Source organism: Pseudorca crassidens, chromosome 16, assembly GCF_039906515.1.
Source record: "Pseudorca crassidens isolate mPseCra1 chromosome 16, mPseCra1.hap1, whole genome shotgun sequence".
Classification (NCBI taxonomy): Eukaryota; Metazoa; Chordata; class Mammalia; order Artiodactyla; family Delphinidae; genus Pseudorca; species Pseudorca crassidens.
Genome location: NC_090311.1, coordinates 46,830,109 through 46,851,573, shown reverse-complemented (window position 1 = coordinate 46,851,573; position 21,465 = coordinate 46,830,109). Strand labels below are relative to the sequence as shown.

The 21,465-nt window shown below is 46.1% G+C and overlaps 1 protein-coding gene across 2 annotated transcripts in view; it reads left to right on the top strand.

The window, feature by feature from the left end:
• Window positions 1-21,465, top strand: part of WDFY4 (WDFY family member 4) — a 280,347-nt gene that overhangs the window by 14,753 nt on the left and 244,129 nt on the right. The window contains exons 2-8 of one of the 2 annotated variants that reach the window (XM_067710249.1): window positions 4,176-4,426; window positions 13,220-13,334; window positions 14,110-14,222; window positions 16,343-16,477; window positions 18,088-18,277; window positions 20,148-20,337; window positions 21,275-21,432. In XM_067710249.1, coding sequence (XP_067566350.1) covers window positions 4,193-4,426; window positions 13,220-13,334; window positions 14,110-14,222; window positions 16,343-16,477; window positions 18,088-18,277; window positions 20,148-20,337; window positions 21,275-21,432 — 1,135 coding nt within the window. In that variant the 5' untranslated portion in view covers window positions 4,176-4,192. Of the gene's footprint in view, window positions 1-4,146; window positions 4,427-13,219; window positions 13,335-14,109; window positions 14,223-16,342; window positions 16,478-18,087; window positions 18,278-20,147; window positions 20,338-21,274; window positions 21,433-21,465 lie in introns of those variants that run through there. The other variant, XM_067710248.1, reaches the window with a different exon arrangement.

Below are 21,465 nucleotides of genomic sequence, written 5' to 3'. Positions count from 1 at the left end.
TACAGTAAACTTTTGAAATAAGAACATGCGGCATCTATCTGAAACCAGAAAACTGTTGTGGGGAGTCTGGAAGGACACTGAGCAGCAGACAGACAGAAACGCATCCAACAAAATACGTAGTGAGATACAACAAAGATGCCATTGTTTTTTTTTCTAATTAAAAATTTTTAAAAATTATGTAAGTTACAGGTGTACAATAGAGTGATTCACAATTTTTAAAGGTCATACTCCATTTATAGTTCTTACAAAATATTGGCTATTTTTCCCGTGTTGTACAATATATCCTTGTAGCTTATTTTATACCTAATAGTTTGTACCTCTTACTCCCCTACCCCTGTATTGCCCTTCCCTCTTTCCTGTCCCCACTGGTAACCACTAGTTTGTTCTCTGTATCTGTGAGTCTGCTTCTTTTTTGTTACATTCACTAATTTGTTTTATTTTTTAGATTCTACATATAAGTGATATCATACAGGATTTGTCTTTTTCTGTCTGACTTTCTTCACTTAGCACAATTCCCTCCAAGTCCATCCATGTTGCTACAAATGCCAAATTTTCATTCTTTATTTATGGCTGAGTAGTATTCCATTGTGTATATATATATCTTCTTTATCCATTCATCTGTTGATGGACACTTAGGTTGCTTCCGTATCTTGGCAACTGTAAATGATGCTGCTATGAACATTGGGGTGCATGTATCTTTTTGAATTAGTGGGTGTTTTTTTTTTTGGATATATACCCAGGAGTGGGATTGCTGGGTCATAAGCCAGTTCTATTTTTAGTTTTTTGAGAAACCGCCATACTGTTTTCCACAGTGGCTGCACCAATTTACATTCCCACCAAGAGTCTACGAGGGTTCACTTTTCTCCACATCCAGGCCAACATTTGTTATTGGCTTCTTTTTGATGACAGCCATTCTGACAGGTGTGAGGTGATACCTCATTTGTGGATTTGATTTGCATTTCCATGATGATTAGCGATGGTGAGCATCTTCTCATGTGCCTGTTAGATGCCATTGCTTTTTACCCATTAAATCAGCAAGAATTAAAAAATGGTAACTAAGGAAGTGTGGACTCTGGTACTTGCTTGATAAGAAGACTGTACATTGATGAGGTGTTTCGGGAGAAGCTGTTTGGAAATGCGTGTCCAGAGCCTAACATTTTTGCCTCTCTTTAGACCAAGCTATTTCCTTTTAGGAATGTACTGCAATCTGGTATTTAATCATGAATATATGGAAAGGCTTAGACACGAGGCCTGTCATCACAGTGTCGTTTATAGTAGTGAAGCCTTGGAAATGACTTAAATGCCTAAATGTAGGGGATTAGTTAAATAAAGGATCAGCATGGTTCTGCAGCCACCACACACCATTAAAAATGAAGATGTAGAGGATCTTTAACAACATGGGAAATATCCACAATACTTTTCTGTGACATAAAAAAAGTTATGAACTAATTTATGAGGGAAAAAATGGATTGAGAGAAGATATTAGCGATTTTTAAAGGCAACAAGGGATCAGTTTCTAAAATATACTCTCTCAAAGCAACAGGAAAAAGATAGGCAAGGACAAATAAGCAAAGGTTATGAGTAATCACTTTTCAGAAGAGGAAATCCGAAAGGCTATGAATCATATAAAGAGATGCTCAGACTCATCAGTAAGTGAGAGAGAAGCAAATTAAAATGAGGGATCAGGACTTCCCTGGTGGTGCAGTGGTTAAGAATCCTCCTGCCAATGCAGGGGACACGGGTTTGAGCCCTGGTCCAGGAAGATCCCACATGCCGTGGAGCAACTAAGCTCGTGCGCCACAACTACTGAGCCTGCACTCTAGAGCCCGCGAGCCACAACTACCGAGCTCATGTGCCACAACTACTGAAGCCCGCGTGCCTACAGCCCACGCTCTGCAACAAGAGAATCCACTGCAATGAGAAGCCCATGCACCACAATGAAGAGTAGCCCCTGCTCACTGCAACTAGAGAAAGCCTGCACACAGCAATGAAGACCTAATGCAGCCAAAAAAAAAAAAAAAATGTGGGAGCACTTTACTTCAATCAGATCAGCAAACATTAGAAAGCAGTGTGATGTTAAGCCGGGGTACAGAGAAGATGGTAGAGGAGCCTGTGGGGGGAGAGTGGCCTGGTGCCAGCTTTCTGGAGGCATCTGAGTTGATGGTACTTGGTTGAACTGAGAGACATACACCCTTGACTCAGCACTCCCACTCTGGTGTTTATACCCAGAGCCAGTCACATGCAGCCCCATGAGGGGAGTCTCGTGGGAATGTCCAGGACAGGATAGAGGGCAGTCTGAGAAGTCTCAGGCAATCTAAACACCTACTGCGGAGCAAACAAATCAAATAGGCACGTGATGCCCACTGTGTAACACGGAGCAGCGGTTAGAAGAAATGAGGTTGACAAATACAGAGCCACGTGCTTGGGTCTGAGGTCATAATGTTGAGTGAGACAGTAAGCTGAGAAAAGATGCAGAAGGTCGTTCGGGGAACTTAAAATGATGCATCCAGAAATCATGTTCTTGTGCCATGTTTTATAACGACTCGTGCTATCAAGCAGGTGGGCTGGGTGGGGTGGGGAGGATGGGACTGGGGGATGAAAAGCCAAGGGAAGAATGAATAAACCATCGGTGCCAGAGAAGAACCTGGTCCTGGTCAGGAAAGAGACCACGCTGAGACTGAGAGATGTGAGGCACCCCGCCACCTGTCCCTGAGGGTCAACCTCAAAACGGAAACAAATAAACCCACACCAAGTCCCAGACAACCAACCAAAAAAATCAAAAGTACAGATAAAAAGTTTGCTTCAACAATATTATTAAACAGTCTATTCGTAGATAAAAGCCTGAATATCAACAGTCATTTTTCTGGATATAGGCCTTGATATTCTTCCTGATATTTTTTTTTCTTCCCAATTTTCAATGCTGAACATACATGGCTTTTGTATGAGAAAGTGTCTTCTGCAAATGAAGTCTGAGAGCAATAGGCATGTGTGATAGAAGAAGAGCCAGGGACTCATGGAGTTCTGTACCTAAAGGGTGAGAATGTTCCAAAGAGGGAGGACTCATCTGGCCACGTGACCCTTAGTTAACTCCCATTCTAGCCTGCAAGGGGTGTGTGTTTGGGCTAAAACTAAAGCATGACACACCTCCGCAGCTGCTTAGCCCAGAGCAAAACACCGGGAGACCCACCTCCGTGTCCATCTGTCTGTTTGCTGTCCCTTGACTGGTGGCTGTCGGTTGCTGGCAGGATGCCGGGATGGACTCCTATGTGGTGACATCGTGGCCTGGGAAGGCTTCTTTCAGGGAACCTGGACACTCTGGTCCCTGCTGGGAGTTTCTTGCACTCCTGACAAAAAAACAACAGGCAAACCTTTGCTGTTCTGTGAGTCAGTCCTGACGTGGCTACAGAGTATGACAATTGAAAAGTCAAGGACACAAATAAAGGTACCTTCTCAAGGTTACCTATCTGGTAAATCAGGCTTTGGCTAGTTTCATGGTGTATGTCCCGATCGTCACGCCTGCTGACCCTGGGTCCCCGGCTCGTACACATTACTTTTGTGTGCACTAACGGAGAAGTCCTTTTAAGTTAACTTGGGGGTTTAAAGAGTCATTTTGAGGACAAATTCCTCTAAAAATATTGAGTGTGAAGCAAATGTTGCTGAGAATGAACTTACATCCTTTTCATCTCATGTGGTAGAAGGAAGTTAAAATAGAAGATACAGAATTACATGCCTCTACAAATATTGGTGGGACATTTACACGTCTATTCTATTTACTCAGCCTTTTTAAAGAGGAGCAGTGTCAGGTAATCAAAACACAGGCTTTGGTGTTAAAGCCTTGCATTTCAACTGCATGTCTCACTACCCTGGTGCCCTTTGGTTCAGTCAGTTTCCTTACTTACATAGAAAAAATAGGAAAACCCATCTCTTTCGTGAGAGAGTCTGTGTAGAGAGCCCAGGACGGTGCCTGGCAAACGTTAGATTGTCAATATGAGTCACATCTAAATTGGAGTCTCTTTTTTCAGAAGTGTTCCTTATTTTAGTCAGTTTCAGATTCTTAGAGGAACCATCTGCAACAGGAACTGGACTGAATGAGGATGGTACCTTGTCCCACAATCAGTTTCATCAGAAAGTGTTGTGACAGGACTGTTCATTTTTCTTTTTTGCTCTGAATTCAGATCTGCTTTGCTGAGGCATGGAGGCAAAAGAGGTCTCAGAGGCTGAAGACAGAGCTGAGGATCCAGGTTCTGAAAATAAAGGCCAGCCTGATGCTGCTCAGCCTGATTTCCCACCAGGAGGGCAGACCCCTGGCCCCACTGCCCTCTGGGAGATGCTAGAAAGGAAGTTTCTGGAATACCAGCAGTTGGCTCCCAGGAGCCCAGCTGAACATCAGAAGAGCCTGTTGAATCTTCTCCCACTATTCCTAAAGGTTGGTGTTCTCATTTTTGAAACTGTAAAAAGATGATACAGCGCTCTGGGGACACTTCCGGAATGATTGGAAGCTGGAGTCAGTAGTTTTAATATCATCACAAGTGGTCTCTGACTGGTTGCTTAGAGGAGAGTGTTGTGCTATTTAATAAAGATAGCAAGCAAGACTCATCTCCAGGGTGAGGATGGGCTTGGAAAGGATGGACAGTTGGCTCTTGAGTACCATTGTCTCTTTAGTTTAAAAAAATGATATTGTTTAACAATGATATTTTCAATCCCAGCTTGGGAGCCAGAGGAGAAACCTGTACCTTCGGGAGCTAGAAGGGCATCTGTGTCCTGACATGTGAGTGGCAGGGTGGCTGGTAACCTCAAACACCAGTAATGCCAACACCAGGGCCTGGGAGAACCGGAACATAAATTGTGCCAATGATGCAAACTGAGGTGTAATCCATGGGAGCAGCAAAGCAGGGCTCCCTCCCCTGGTTGCAGACACACAAGAGAAGTCCAGCCTGTCCACTGGGCTGGCACTCTGACTAGTGGCAGCTGGTGACAGTTTGGGTACAAGGGATTTCCTTTATTGTCTTGGAATAAAGCTCCTGCCAGTGAGGTCTGCCTTATAGCTGAAAACATTGAAGTCTAATTGTAGAGCTGGAAATGCGTCTTTTTATGAAGACTTAGCTTTTGCTTGACTATTGATTTTGGGTTATTAGTACAAAAACCATGTACCTACATTCAAAGTGCAGAGAATATGAGATACTTTTCACATTGGAAAGTAAACTAGAACAGATGGAAGCTTTGCAGGTTTTTATTGGGAAACCCCTTTGTTAATATGTTTCATCTCACTTATTAACCAGGAATACTTAAGGATTTCCAAAGATGACTCAGAATTTTCTTGGGATCATATTTATAGGATGCATGGAATACTTAAGCATGCCTTTCTGTAAAAAATTGCCAAGTAACTTATTGTCCGTTTATTCATTGTTTTTCTCCATGTTTCAGATTCGGATACTCCATCCAACCCATTTCACAGATTGGATAACTGGGGCATGGGGAACATACTGGAAAAGAGGAACTAGATAAGGAGAGAGGGCCAGGTTTCTCCTTCCCAGCCATCCCTGCTCTAATGACCCCAGCTTCTGGGAGGTAGCTTTGTCTCACCCAGTTCTCAGATCAAATCTGCCTTATAAAAGGAAAAATGTGAGCATTGCCCCCTCCCCCCCAAATCACTGGGAAGGCATATGGGGTCCAGCCACTGCACTGTATCTTTTCCACCCCTCTGGGCAGCCCTAGCTCTGATGAAAGGACTCTGCATCTGAAAGCCAGGGCTTGATATTTCCTTGCCTCTCTCCAGATTGTTGATTTGAGAATTCATTCATTTGTTGTACAAATATTTATTGAGCTCCTATACTCTGTTCTAGGGCCTGGTGCTATGAAAGTAAGGACGACAGATAGAGGTTTTACCTGCATCTGTCCAGAGCAGAGGATAACTGACTAGCACCCAGAATGTGTTCTGTTTGGCTTGTAGGGGTTAAAAATGAATTAGTGCCATTTTTTCAAAGTGGAAACTTTTCAGGTGAGACTTAGACTTCAGATTTCTCTTGAAAATATTTGTAGCTGTAATACCGATAATTGGATGGAGATGGTTAGGGGCACCTCTTTTAAACAGAAGATGGTCTTGGTCTCTCAGTTTACCCTAGTTCCCCACTCCCTAATATCTTTCACCCAACCCATATCACTCATTTATGTTATCTGACCCTGTAGGCATTGACCTCATGGATAGCAAGCTGTTCCTATTATAACTGAACCTTAGTATTGGTCCATGTTTCCCAAACCCTTTCCTGGTAAAAGGAGGAACAACAGCCCTATTGCTGAATACGTGGGCTTTAGAGTCAAACAGTAGGGCTCCAGTCCCAGCTCCATTGCTTATTAGCTGTGCATCCTTGAGCAAGCTACTAAATGTTACTGAGCCTCAGTTTCCTCATCTGTAAAGTGGAATCAATACCAATTTGCTGGGAGACTGTGAGGGTGAGATCAGATGAGGATTGTAAAGTCCACAGCACATGGAAAACAGACATGATCCCCATCACCTTTCCACCAACCTCCTGGAAACTGACTGCACATGTGCAGTTTGAGATCCTGTCACCACGATTCCCCAAACTGCTGACAAAATCTGCTCTGTTTTGGATCCCTGGAGCCCACCTCTGATGAACCCTGTAGAGGCAGATTATTACAGGCTTTTTATCATTTTCTTAAAATCTATATCTTTTATTAAGTCCTATATGTTTACAAACCTGTTGTTCTTATTAAGTTCTGACTAATAAACCCTGCCAGAACCACAGCCCTCAGGCTTCTTAATTAAGAGCTGGTAGCAGAAAGGAACATGGGGAAGGTGGGAGGTTTTGGGGGGTTGTAGTGCAGATAAAATCTGAGCTGTAGATGAAGACTGAGGACAGCCATTGGAATACAAGTCCCTGTGTTAGAAGTCAAGCTTGTAACCACTCTGTTCTGAATTTTATACCCATAAAACAGAACTCTTCAAGGTTGTCTGCAGAGAACCCCTTAGAAATATCAGGACTTTAAAAAAAGTCATGCCGTCTCCCATGGCATGTGGTCGATTAATGTCAGATTCCTCCAAACACACAGCAGGGGATGAACTTCTCCCTTATCCTGTCATTGTTTATACATAAATCTGCATCTACTATGAGGCAAATACAAAGAGGGGCTTGGTTGGTTCTATAGTAAATTCTAGCCCCACTGCCTCCCAAGTTGAAGAAACACTGCAGTTGTTAAGGAGTAAACCCACTCAACATTTTGGTGACTGTCTTGGTGATAAGAAGTCTCAGGGCACTGGAATCCCAGCAGGGAGCTGCCCTGAGGGGATGAGTCAGAAATGAAGTCCTCACTGGGATCTGCAGGCTCTCCTCCTCTACCAAGCTCCATCACTCCCTTTCCTAGGTCAAAGCCAGGGCAAGTGGTTACTTTCACTGATGATAGGTAGTAATATTCACCAAGCTCTAACTAACTAAGCCAGGCATTTTGTTCCATGCTTACAAGCCCTTATAATAACCCTGTGAAGTAGGTGCTATTTTTATCCCAGCTTTATAAATGAGGAAAGGGAGGTTTAGAGATGTTGCATAACTTGGCCAAGGTCAGCCAGCTGTTAGTGGGGAGCAGAACTTAACCTGGGCAGTCCACCTGGGCTCGTGTTGTTAACCATTGCGTTCCCTCGGGCAGTGCTGAGGTTCACAGAACGGAGCACATCTGGTTTCTTTCCCTATCTCATGACTCACTGTGCGATGGCTTTGCCTGGCCCGTACCTATGCCCCCTTTCATACAAAAAGGATGCCACCCCCTGCACATGTGCTGTTTGTTTAGCTGACTCCAGGATGTTGCAGACAAGGAGGAGGTTTTATTGCATCACACAGGAAGCAGCACAAAGCCAATGACTTCAGAGTAACCACTCTGAAGTAACCAGAGTGCAGAGCAGTGCTTGCAGGAAGGATTCAATTGACTGCTACTCTTTCTCTGCCAAGAGCCTTGGGCTTTGGTCTTTCTAGCACCCTTCCCTGTCATAAGATCTTACACCAAGAGAAGAAGGCATTCTGCTAGCAAGCATGGGTAGGTCCTGTTGGCCTTCAGTTGAGTTTGCTTTGGGGGAAAGGGGACCACTTGGGTCCTCTCGTTGCATAGAGATATTGGGTAATAATAGATGGAGAAAACTAGAGCTACAGATGTAGCTGTTGAAGATTGTTCTTAGAATATGTACTTTGAGAGAAAGCAGGCAGCGAGACAGGGAATCCTTAGAAATTAGTGTAAAATTCCTCACTGTATGGGACAGACCACCTGGGGGGTGGGGCTACATGGGAAAAAAAGGGACTCTGTGGATGTGGTAGGTTAGAGATACTGCGGATGGGTTCACACTGCTCCCTTCAAGAGGTGACATCTATGCCCCCTCCCCTTGAGTCTGGATGGGTTTGTGATGGCTTGACTAATGGAATAGGGCAAAAATGACATTTCTGGGCTCAGGCCTCAAGAGACTTGTAGCCTCTCTCTGTCACTTGAAATACTCATGCTTCGAACCCTGCTTCCGTGTTGTGAGGAAGCCCAAGCAGCCCCGAGTAAAAGCCTATGTGGAGAGAAACCAAACCCACTGACCGTGCAGCTGCACTTGCTGCTGAAAGTCAGCACAACTGGCCAGCCATGTGAGTGTGCCATGCTGCAAATGGATCTCTTAGCCCTTGTCTGCTGCCCCAGCTGAAGCAGAGAAAAGCTGCTCCTGCTGAGCCCTGCCCAAATTGCAGATCCGTGAGAAAAATAAATGATTGCTGTTATTTTAAGCCACTCAATTTGGGTCCAGTTTGTTATACAGCAATAGATAATCAGAACAGTAGGTAACATGGACAGGAATCCATTTATTTCCTAGTGTGGAGGGATTGGAATTAACACTAAATCAGTTGTACTTGGAGATGAGTGTATTTGTGTGTGTGTGTGTGTACAGCTACTCTTAGGCTAACTGCCTGGTCAGTGGTACAGCGTTTATACCATTGGGTGTGGTCAATTATTCTCATACAAACCCAGCATGGACCCAACTGACTATGGAAGAGAGAGAAGTAACATTAAATATAATAATAGGGATGACCAACAGTTATTTCCAAGTGTGGTATCCAGAGGGGATGGTGAAGGTAAATACCCCTTCTTGTCCATCCCTGACTCTAACCCACTTCAGAGTGGGGCCTGCAGTATGGTTTATTCCCTCCTCAGGGGAACAATATTTGTGTTATGTTAGTAAAGTTTTGATGCATCAGTTTTTTTTTTTCTTCTGTTTACAAAGGAGAGAATCAATTGTGTCACATTATCAGGGGAAACTCATGTAAAGTCTCTGAAATGTTTTGAGTTCACTTAAAGGTCAAACCACCAAACTCTGAGGCAATGAAGAAATAGTAATACTGCAGTCACACTTGAAAACTAACCAGATTCTCCGTCATTCAAAGCTGGGGTTTTGTCCCATCTCCTCTAGAGCTTCTGTCTCCCTTATGCTCTGGAGACCAGAGCATCATTTTCTTTCTCTTTCTTCCATGTGAGGGGACAGCCACGAGGCATGATGGTGCAGTTTAGAGAATATAAGTAAATAAAAGTTTTTAAAAATATTGAACAATATTCTCCCAGCGTGAAAATCCCAGTTTGGGAAAAAAATTAGTTCCTTTCAAAAGCTGCCGTAACTCTTTGGGGTCTCCACGGTACCATTCAGTAAATGATTGCCTCTGTGCATCAAACAGCACCCCAGTGGCCTGAAAGAGTTAATGGGGCCTCCAGAAGTAGCCATCTTGGTCCCAGGAAGGAGTGTGAGCCTTGGGAGAATCTGGCTGAGCGTACAATTACTGTTCAACTCACAGTGGCCCGATTTGCTTTATTGCAGAATGCCTACTGGAGTCCCACTGCTCAAAGATGATCTCCATGCCTCTGAGTCAACTCCCTGCAAATTGGTCTTTGAGGGGTTTGCCACTGCAGGGAGGAGGCACAGGAATTTGTTAGGAAGATATCATAGCAGATATGATATCAGTCCTGGGGAGGGAAATAATGTTACCACTGAAATTCCCAGCCAGAAGGACTGACTTTATCTCTCCAGAGATTAACCTTTCCAGGTGAGAGCTGGTTTCCAGGTGGTAGCCATACATTTCTTAGACATGCACATGCTACTTGTGTATGTGTGAGATAACTCAGCTCTTTACTCTGCTTTTTAACTTGTTCTCTAGGATTACCCTATGGCTCAGCCTCTGTTTCTGTAAAGTGGGAATAATAATAATCCCAATCCCTATGCAGATTAGTGGAAACAATGCATGTCAGTGCTTGGCCCAGCATTTGGCACAAAACCAGCGCTCCGCAACACATTCGGCCATCGTTCTGCACACTGTGGGTCTCATAATCATGTGTTTGCTTATCAAATATTTGGTGAAGGTCTCCTATGTATAATAGTGTTTAACATTCACCTAGTATTTTTGTAGTTCTAGCAAAGTTCTGACGTACTGCTTTTTTATTTACAAAGGAAAGGTGCGACTATGTTCGTTTATAGGGCAGAAAATTTTTAAGTGTTTCAGATACAAAGTTTTGTTCAAATCAAAATACCCAAGTACTCACCACCCATATAAAAGAAATGAAGCATTTCAGATAAACTAAAGCCACCTGTGCATGAATTCTAGAACTCATTCCCCTTCCACCCTCCTCCAATGGTAACTCCCAACCTGCTCAATTATCATGCCCTGTGGGAAATGATATATAGAGACAGCAAGTTACAGAAGTATATTACAGTATCATTCTAAAATACCTGTGAGACTATATGTAAATTATACAGTAATATGGGTGTATTTTTATAACCGTAAGTAATATTATTGTGTCATTTATGTATAGTCTCACAGGTTTTTGTAGACTCATACTGTAATATGCTGTTACAATTTGCTTTTTCCACAACATTCTATTTTGGGGATTTATCCATATTGATACAGCTCTATTTTTCTTTTTCAGTTCTATATGATATCCTTATATAGATATGTCACAAATTATTCATTCATTATCCTATTGATGAACATTGTTTTTCCCAATCAAAAATAACGCTACACGAATATTTCTTGTTAACGTCACCTTGTGCATGTGTGCATTTCTCTAGGGACTAAACCAAAGATTGGACTTGGTGGGTTTTTGGATGTGTGCCCCTTTAACTTTATTGGATTACGTTAAATGCTTCTTCAAAGAGGTTCTTCTAAGTGACACTCCATCATAGAGTATGGGGGTTTCATGGTTCCTCACCTTCACCCACATTTGATATTGTCATTTTTCATTTTGCTAACCAGAAAATTATAAAATATCTCCTTGCAGTTATAGTTTGCATTTTCCTGATTATTAGTAATTTGCCATTTATCTTTCAATAAGTTACTTGTTTCATTTGCCCATTTTTTAAAAATCAGATTTTTTTCTTATTAATTTATAGGAGTCTAAATACCAGTCCTTTGTCAGTTATATGCATTGCAGATATTTTCTCCCAATCTGTGGTTTGCCTCCTCATTTTGTATATGGTGTCTTTTCATATAGAGAAGAGTTTTAAAGGTTTTTACTTTTAAACAAATGTAGGTAGTATCTATTGCAAGGAAACATATTGAAAATGATTTCTCTTTGGAAATTTTATGTGTTTCTCACCCCTTCTAAAGGAGGATCTCAGCTTAAAAAAACTTGGTCAGGCCTCTGGGCAGGAACATAATTTAATACGGCTGGTGAGTGGGAGCAGGAGTCAGGAGTCCAGCAAAATTACATTTCATAGAGGCCACTAATTGGCACAGCAGCTTACCTTCCTGGTGGGAACCTGGGATCAGGAATTGCCAGGAACTCAAGTCTGGGGCCGAGGACAGTCACTCCACTCTGTACTCAGCCTGTGACAAGAAGGGAGAACAAAGGGGAAAGGCTTTGCATGAAAAGCAGATCTAGGGATAGGATTACTACGGAAACTGGGAGGAAATTTTGAAAAGAGTCTGGCATCCCAAGCAGAACTGTAAAAGACTTCTATTAAACAGTATCCTAAACAATAAGGGGAAAAAGTCTGAGGAAAATGATGAGCAGATGGGATAGAGATTAAAGGGACAGATAAGAAAGGATTTTAAGGAAATTAAAAAGAAATAGGAGATTTAAAAAAATGACAACAACTTGGACTCGGAAAGGATTTCCTAAGCTTGTAACTAAATCCAGAAAGCAAAGGAATGGACTGAGAAATTTCTTTTCATAGGAATTTCAGATTTCTGTACAGCAAAACCAAACAATACCAAATTTAAAGATGAAATGACAAATTCGAAAAAATCGAGATAGTATTATAGACCAATGGTTAACGATTTTTATATATAAAGAGATTTTTGAAATAAATAAGAAAATAGTGAAAACTCCAATAGGATAATAGGCCAAGAGTAAAAATGGACAATTCAAGAGGCATGAAAGCATTCATCCACTCTAGTTATCCAAATATTGCAATTGAAATGAGATATTTTTTCTTCTACAAGTTTTCTCATTTAAGATGAAAAAGCACCATAGACCATAGTGCTTGACGTTGGCATGGGTGGAGAGAAATCAGCCCTTTTCCATGGAGCCCTTGGAGGCTAATCTGGTAAATTGTTTCTGGAGAGTGAGTTAGTAGTTAGTAATAGGTACCAAATCACTAAAAAGAGAAAAAAAACCCACTCTTTTAATTGAAAATCCCACATTTTTAATCCTACAATTAAATTAATTGTAGGATTAAATTAATCCTTTTTAGAATTTATCTGAAGGAAATACTTGCATGACTAAAACTAAGATATCTGCATGAGGTTTGACAAGTGTGTAAGAGGAGAATCAGTGAGACACAGCAATTGATGGTGAGGAAGGGGAGGGACGCGGGATGTAGAAAATCACTCCTGGAATTTCCCACTAGGGCAGGTGGGTGCCTGGTAGGGACATTCACTGAGGCAGGATGCAGCAGGTCTGGGGGGAAGGCAGTGGATTCAGTTATGTGTGTTTGATGTTTCAGGAGCACGAGTTCAGGGGAGACGTCCAGGGGCCAGTTGGAGGTGTTTGGAGCTCAGCAGGAAGTTGAAGAATTCATAGGCACTAGTGTAGGGAGACAGTGGAAGCTGGAGGGTAGGTGATTCAGTGGCCTTTGGATGCACCTGGCTCAAGCGAGTTGAGCCATTGGTTTGGGCTGGCAGGGAGGGAAGGAGGTGATTCTGATGCCTTGCTTTGTAGCTTTGACATCTCTGAGCGAATCCTGCATGTTGCACTTCAGGCCTGGGAACACTCCGTGGGGATCATCTGCTTTCCCAGTCTCCAAAGGCTGGCTGAAGATGTTTCCAACCAACTTGCCCAAGAAATACAGAAGGCACTGGTGGGAAAGCCTGCAGGTGAGAGAAGAGAGGTCCTGGAGAACTTCACAGTAAGCAAAACAGCTCTGCAGACCCCTCCCAGGCCTCCGGCTAAGCCCCTCTCTGCTTTCTAGAGGAGTTAGAGTAGTGACTTCGAAAGCACACGGAAGGCCAGGTTCTGCCACTGAATACCCTGGAGAACAAAGGAAAAGGCTAAAAGAGGGAAGAGAAGAGGGACTTGGGAAACTCTGCTGCTCCTGGGAGGGACACAAACACACACACATACATACACACACAGACACACAGAAACCAAAGGCAAGCATGTTTCCTGCTGCAGGTCTCCTGACTTGCATCCCTCCACTCAGGGAGCTGGACCCCAGAGGCTGGGCTATGAGACTGAGGGCAGGAGGGAATTCCAGGGGGAAGGAGTGGCTTGAGCATGGTGTAGATTACAGGAATCCCTGTGACAAAAGGGGCTGTGTGATACAGGAAGTGGGGAAAAGACACTGGATTGTGGCAAGTCCAATTGCCGAGGAGCTTGTTATTATTATTTAGCAATAGGGAGCCATTGATGGTTATTGAACAGGGAGGGTGGTATGATAAAGGCTATCCTCCAAGGAGATTCATGTGGCAGAGAGTGAAATGTTTGGTACAGATGCAGGTGTCATTGTTGGGAGGGCAAGAGGCAGAAGTTCCCTAGAGACGCTAAGGCACATCTCATGGAGAGAGGGGCCCACGTGGAGAGAAGCTGGGTGACCAGGCCACCACACTGCCCTGCTGGTGACCCTTTCTCCCCTCCCCCACACTCTTCCAGAGCAAGCACGGGTGGCAGCTGGGCAGTTGCTGTGGTGGAAGGGAGATGCGGATGCAGAGCAGGATGGCCACCTGCTCCTGAAGTCAGTGTACGTGCTCACGGGGACAGATTCGGTAAGTTCCAGGCCCCAGTGGCCCAGCCTGGGTGCTTCTCACCTGTGTACAGAGGGACGTCCCAGCTCAGGGCAGTGGCATGTCTCAAGGGTGTCTTTATTTTCATGAAACTGATTTATCATTTTTCCTTCCCTACTTCCCCTCGGATATAGAACGTGGGCTTCAGAGTCTGAAATTCATATTCACATCCTGCCTTTTCAGTTGACAAGCTGTGTGTAACCTTGAGCAAATAACTTGACCTCTTTGCATCTCTGTTGTGTTGTTAATTCTAAAATTGGGGATAAGAATGCCTCCATGCTAGGGTCAGTGTGAGGATCAAAAATGACTGTTGTGTATGGACTGTATTTCCTGTGTGTCAGGGTGAGGCTGGGCGCATCCCATGCATTGTACTAATTAATCCTCCCCAAACCCTACGAGGCAGATTACAGTAATGCTGCACTGGTGACAAGAAATCAGGTTCGCCCGTGATATGCAGCTGTAGTCTGTCTGACTCTGTGCTCTGAGCCACTGCTCTTTACTACCTCCGGCTAAATTCAGACTAAAGGAGCAAGGCCTGTAGGCACCTGCCCCGTGTCTCCCCAGAGACGAAAGCGACCGCTCCTCCTTCCCTTCCCACCCAGGCCCCATCCTGGCTGCAGTCACGGCCTCCCACCATGAAGCAGGGACCTTGAGTGATTGGCCAATGACTGGTGTCCTCTCAGGCAGAAGCAGGCCCTGGGAGCTGTGGCCATCAGCAGCAGTGGCCGAGGCCCCGTGCAGGGCAGGCCCAGAGGCCCCTCCATCTGCGAGGCTGCCCACTGTGAGCCTCCTGGTGCCCAGACTAGGAACAGCAGGGAACCAGGCTGGGGTGGTGGCTGCCCTCTGTCTAATGGTGAACAGAGGCATCAGACAGGCATTTGGGGACAGTGCCAGGAGGTGAGAGAGGAGCACAGCGAACAGTTGTTCACTGGTGGGAGGACCATCTGACTTTTCTTCCATGTAAACTGCCTGGACCACCATCAGGGACAGTGGCCTGGAGCACAGGGTAGGGGCTTTTCAGCCCCTGGAGAAGGACTGTTTTCAGTCTGAAGAGTAAAAAGTAACGTAAAGCCTTGTTTTCTGCTGCGAGGAGTCTGCCCCCAAAGCAGTGAGAGAGTAAGCAGTTGGCTTTCTGGGGAGGCAGTGCAGTTTGGAGGACAGGGAGAGCCACCCTGAGTGCAGTCATGCAGGGCCACATGTCCAATATGGGGGCAGACACTACCTGCAGTGGAAGCTTTTAGGGACTAGTGGCCTGCATTACACTCCTGCTGCTGGTCCAGGCTGTACATTCTTCTTTTCTCTTTTCTAATTTACCCACCATGTCTGTGAGATTAGTCAGTCGGGTGGGAAAGTGCATGGACAATGTAATTTTTAATAACCGCGCATGCGCTGTCTCACGGTCACGTGTGTGTGCACACACGCATGTAGAGGCCACAGCCACAGTGATCCTGGTGCAGCTGCAGGCACAGCCCGTGAAGAGAGGCCCTGGGAAGCTTCACACTCAGGCTGGCCCCTCTCTGCCAGCTCCCTGTCTCCTCTCTGTCTGGCAGCCCTGGGGCTGTTTAGCTGTGGTGTGGCTCTCTGGATTATGGGTCCTCACCTATAGGGCTGTTTTGGTCATGATGAGGTCTTAGATCTGGACGAAGGGATGGACAGGGCCCTGAGCACGTCCTTAATTCAGTTGCGTGTACTTGTTCTCAACCACCTCTTCCCTACTGAGTTTCCAGTTCCCTCATCAGGAGGAAACCTACCAAAATCAGAGGTATGATTGCCAGGAAAGCCCTGGATTTCTGCCCTGCACCAGTTCCACCCTCCTGCCCTCCCTCCTTTCCTTCCTTCCTATCATCTGTCTACTGTGTAAAAGATATAATGTTTATCGAGCACATAATACACACTTTATAGCAACTTAATCTTCACAGCCATCCCAGTGGGCCCTATGATTGCCTCCATTCTTAACTGAGAATGCGTCGCCCAGAGAGAGGAAGTGACTTACCCACGTTCGTGGCTAAAACAGCTTCACTGGCTGACCTCTCTGGTCTGGGTCTGGAGCCGTGCTCTGCCTGGCTCTGCGGCCCTGGGTCACGTCTGCTCTTCGCTTGCAGGAGACGCTGGGCAGAGTTGCCGAATCGGGGCTCCCAGCCCTGCTCCTCCAGTGCCTTTACCTCTTCTTTGTCTTTCCTCTGGGAAAGAAAGAGCTTTTTGAGAGTGATGTTCAAGTTCAGAGGATGTTTGTGCAGGTGAGTGGGAGGAGGGCTGGACTCCTCTGGGCCGAGACCGAGCTCTGCTTCTCCAACCTCCTTTCATCTCTCTCCCCCTAGTTCTGAAGCTCCTCTATTCTCCTGGAGGGTCCAGATCACCCCTTTCCCCCAGGCTCTGCAAATGCTGGGGAACCCCACGCATTTGGAAGATGGAGTTTCTCTCCATCTCGCTGTATCCTTGTATTGCCCTTGTTCTCTCCCAGGACGGTGTGCTCCTCCTCCCCCACTCGGCCACAACAGCTCCTTGTCCTCCAGTCTGTGTTCTAAGGTCCCGCCGACCCTCCCGGACATTTGGAACCTCCTGTCTCTGGCCCCTGCACCTCTGAGAACAAACATGCTAAGCCCCCTTGCAGAACTGTAGCCAACATTTTCTAAGTACTTGCTATGTACCCACCCTTATGCCATAACCTCACCTCTGTCACCTCCCCGAGCCCTGTCTTCCACCACAGGATGTGTGTGGTTTTGTGATCTAAGGCACGGTGAGTAAACATGAGTCCAGGGTCACAGAGGGGGTGGGTCGGGGCTGGGATTGGAACCCTGGGAACCTGGCTCCTGAGTCTGCTCACAGAAAGGCATTTAACCACTCTGTGCGGTCACCTCCGTCTCTCCTCTCAGAGGCCATCTCAGGCATCACATGCTATGTCCTCACGTCATTACCCATCTTTCCTATCCTCTCTGACCAGCAGCGACTTTTAACATAACTTCTCACCTCTCTCCCCTGCCCCCTTACTGACAAGTTCTGCTTTCTCAGCTTTTGGGATGCTGCATTCTCCAGAAAACTCCTCCTGCCTCTCTGGTGGGGGGACTGTGTCTCTTACTCATCTTTGTGCCTTGGCCAGGGTCTCGCACAGAGCAGGTACTTCGGACCATTTGGGGATTGCCGATGCAGCTGTCCACTGAACATGCACGTCCACATCCCCATCCATTTTAGACCAATTCTCAGGCCAGAATCATCTTTACCAGAGGGTATCTCATAAGTTCTGGCAGGTTCCACTTATGGTGGGTTGTCCATAAGCTGCATCTGTTAGAAATTTAGGTGTCCTTTGCCCACACATAAATCATATTTTAAGTGGTGACCAGGACACAGTACTGGGTACTTAAGTCTTTACTGTGTGGCTTCTATGTGCTCTGCAGGGAATTAGTACAGCCCTGTCTTCCTGGTCCTCTCCATGTATGGACAGAATGTGAGCCACAGTGATACCACATCAGAGTTCCTCAGGGTTTCCTTATTTCATTCCACAAAATATAGAGAACTCCTCTTGGGCTCGTCACTATGCTGGACCCACAGTCTCTCACAGAGATGACAGAGAGACAGAGAAGTTAAACGGGGAGATCAGTCGCGCGAATAAATGATCAGCGTCCAATTTTTTAAGTGCTCTGATGGAAAAGTGAGAGATGTGCTGGGAAATGAGGACAAGAGTATAAATGGAGGCCCTTCTGAGGAAATGGCATTGAATCTCCCTGGTTTGGGGCAGAGGGTGACCACATATGACCCCATCCTTCCCGCTGAGACATGGAAAATTAGGGAACAGATTCATCACAGGAAGGAGGCTTCCTAACCAGAGTCTCTTTGGCTTTTTTTTTTCCAGATGTTGCTCAACATTTGCGGTGAGGCTCAGGGTCTGGAGGGACTTCTCTCTGGAAACGAGCTCCAGTCTCTTGTGATTGCCACGACGTGTCTTCGGGAGCACAGCTGCTCCTTTTGGAAGGAGCCCACCTTCTGTGTGCTGAAGGCAATCTCCAAGGCCCAAAACCTTAGCATCATCCAATACCTGCAGGGTATGACCCTGGGAGACCAGGGCTGGGCTGTGGGCACACTTTCTAGAATAAGACCTTGGGATGCCCTTGCAGCATCAGTATAGATTCCAGGGACCAAAATAGTGATGAACAAACAGGATTTTCACCGATGCCCAACTATGCCTAGTAGGTGACCCTACATTGCTTGGGTCCATTCATGAAAGTGTCTTTATTGTTCATTTTGATGCTCTACTGGAGGAGAGAGGGAAAGGGGAACTCATTTACTACACACATGCTGTTGAACAGACACTGTGCTGGGCTCACTTGTATGTTACCTCATTTGCTTCTTTGAGATACATATTGATAATTAATGCCATTTTCCAGCAGAGGAAACAGATTGAGTGATAGAAGAATTTGCCAAGGCTCCCCAGCTAGTGAAGAAGAGAATCAAATATTAACCCTGGAGATGCCTGATTCCAGTGCCTTAGGTTCTGCTCTGGGCAGCATGTGTAAGGGTTAAGGACTTAGATTCTGGAACCAGATGGCCTGGGGTGCGGGCTCCAGCTCTGTCCTCCTAGCTGAGTGACCTTGGGCACTTAACTGCTTGGGTGCTTCAGTTTTTTCATCTGTAAAATGGAGATAATAATCCCGTTGATCTCAATGGATTGTTGTGACACTTCGATGAGTTGGCATATTTGAAGTGCTTAGACCTGCTTGTCCACAGACACTTGCCCTGTGACCTGTCTTCTTTCTGGGGCCTCCTATAATAGCCGGTGTCAGCTGGTGAGAGCTGGGAAAGTACAAGCCCACCCTCTTACTGTAATTGAGCCCTGGGACGAAACTTCATCCCCAGTTTCAAGATTGAAATTTCCCAGTGAAGCCAGGGCCCAGTGGTAATGGTGCAGGGCTGAGCTGAGCCTGAGGTGCTCAGCATCCCCTGAGAAAAGGCTGCCTGCCTTGGTGGCGGGGGTCTCTCGCTGCGGTCATTATTCTCAGTTGGAAAGAAAAATGCCACCGCAGTGAGGAGCTGGCCACAAAAGCACTGTGCCATAGGGGAATGAGTAGTTTCCATGGGCGTACAGGCTGAGGAGAAGGTCAGGAAGTAAGGACTAGCCTGGCGTCCACAACTCTCAGTGCTGCCCTGTCTGGCATGCAGAGTTTGGAACTTGTCCTTGGCCTCGCAGGTGAGGGACTGAGAATGCCTTATCTCAAATTCTGGTAGACACTTTTCCTGATCCACTGGTGTGACTTTCTTGGCACTCAGAAGAGGCTTCCCCCAATGAAAGAGCCCTAAAAACAGTGATCCACCCAAATGCAAACCCAGTGACATCTCTCCGCTGACTCCATTCTTGCCCTGGCTTCTCACAGCTCTGGGGTGACCAGTGTGTTCCACAGCAGGCCACATACCAGTGGGGCCTGTCTTCCTCGCCCTCCCTTGTGGACCACACTTCCCAGCTCCAACCCCCTGGATTCTTTAGTAGCTGATACACACCATCTTTTTGCCCTTCATCTTCCCACGTGTTCATATATCCTTCCCTACACTTTTCATCAAGCTCATTTCTGCTCAGCATTGCTTCCTTAAGGTCTTCTGTGACACTCAGGTCTGGTGTCTTGCATCTTGTTATTAATGGGCCTGGACTGTCCTGTGTGCTGGGAATGAAGAGCAGAGGGCTTAGAGGCTCCCTTCCACTTCCTGTTTCACCTGCTCTCCGTCTGGGCCCTCGAGTGTGGCTCTCAGGATGACACTTCTCATGGAGGAGGCTTCTTCTTGATCCAAGAGCCAGCAGAAAAGTGTTTTGAATGAATTCTCATTCACATCTTGATATACAGTGTAAAGGCAGGTGGGGAGGGAATGACCACTGAAGAAAAGCTATTGCCTTTGAATTAGCAGGGGTGTGTTTCCTTCCTGCAGCCATGGATTGCATCAAGATCTCCCTCCAGAACCTCTCCAGGCTTGCAGACACTCTCCCTGCTCCCGAGGTGAGCGAGGCACTGAGCCTCGTCTTGGGCTTTGTGAAGGACTCCTACCCTGTCTCCTCTGCTCTGTTCCTGGAGTTTGAGAATGGGGAGGGCTACCCTCTGCTACTCAAAGTGTTACTTCGGTAAGTGGCTGTGCTTGGTGGGGAAGAAACGGTGGAAGCCAAGGTCCTCACAATCATTTGCAGTGCTTTGGAGAAAGACAGATATTGGGGCTTCTCAGGATGTCTTCTGAAATGCAAATCTCCAGAGAGCATGGCCAGAGCGACTTTTATTGCAAAAGTAAATCAACGTGCAGCCGGGTTTGCAGCTACTTCTTTAGGAAACCAATGGCTGATCACAAGAATAGTTTTACCAAGTCCATTTGGTGGCATGTACCGCCTGCATGCCTGCTGGCCTAACAGCCACCTGTCAGAATCCACATCCTGTGTTGGAGGGCTTTCTGGGATGGCTGTGACCAGCTCTGCCTATATGCTTTGGGGTTGGAAGTGCCCATAGATCAACAACTCCAGGACCAGCCCTCTACCAATGACTGGTAGAAGCTGATGGATCCGTACCCAGCAAATTTGCCCCTTGGGTGGGATAGCTCTACCCTGCCTTCCAGAGTCCCTGGGAGGATTAGAAACAAAAACAATACCCACTCTTGAAATAAGCATGAGGAAGTCTAATAAAGTCCAATTATTTCCCATGATGTCTGTATTGTTGCCATTCTGAAATATCAAATCTCTCATTTTGGGGGTGCTTCTGCCCTGCTGGTGCCCTAAGCTCGTGACTTCTGGGGGGCCTGGCCACGGAAAGCAGCCTTCCGGTGAGCAGATGCTGTGGCTCTTCACAGCTTTCTCTTTATTCTAATTGCACGTCCTCAGATCAAGGGCTGAGGCTTGCAGACAGAGTGACTTTCATCCCTCCCTGCGTCTTTTGGTGCTGAACTGGTGGAGACCTTTTGGGTCTTGCCCAGCACTGCGATTTCCATTGCCTCTGTATCCCTGCAAGGAGCACCATGAGCAAACCTGGCTGCTCCGTCCAAGACGTCCAGGGAGCTGGCCTCGTCTGTCCCCACAGGTATGACGGGCTGACCCAGAGTGAAGTGGACCCCCACCTAGAGGAGCTCCTTGGGCTGGTGGTGTGGCTGACAACCTGTGGGAGGTCAGAGCTGAAGGTGTTCGACAGCATCACTTACCCGCAGCTGGAAGGCTTCAAGTTCCATCACGAGGCTTCTGGTGGGTCATTGGGTGTCTCTGGGTGCCTGACAG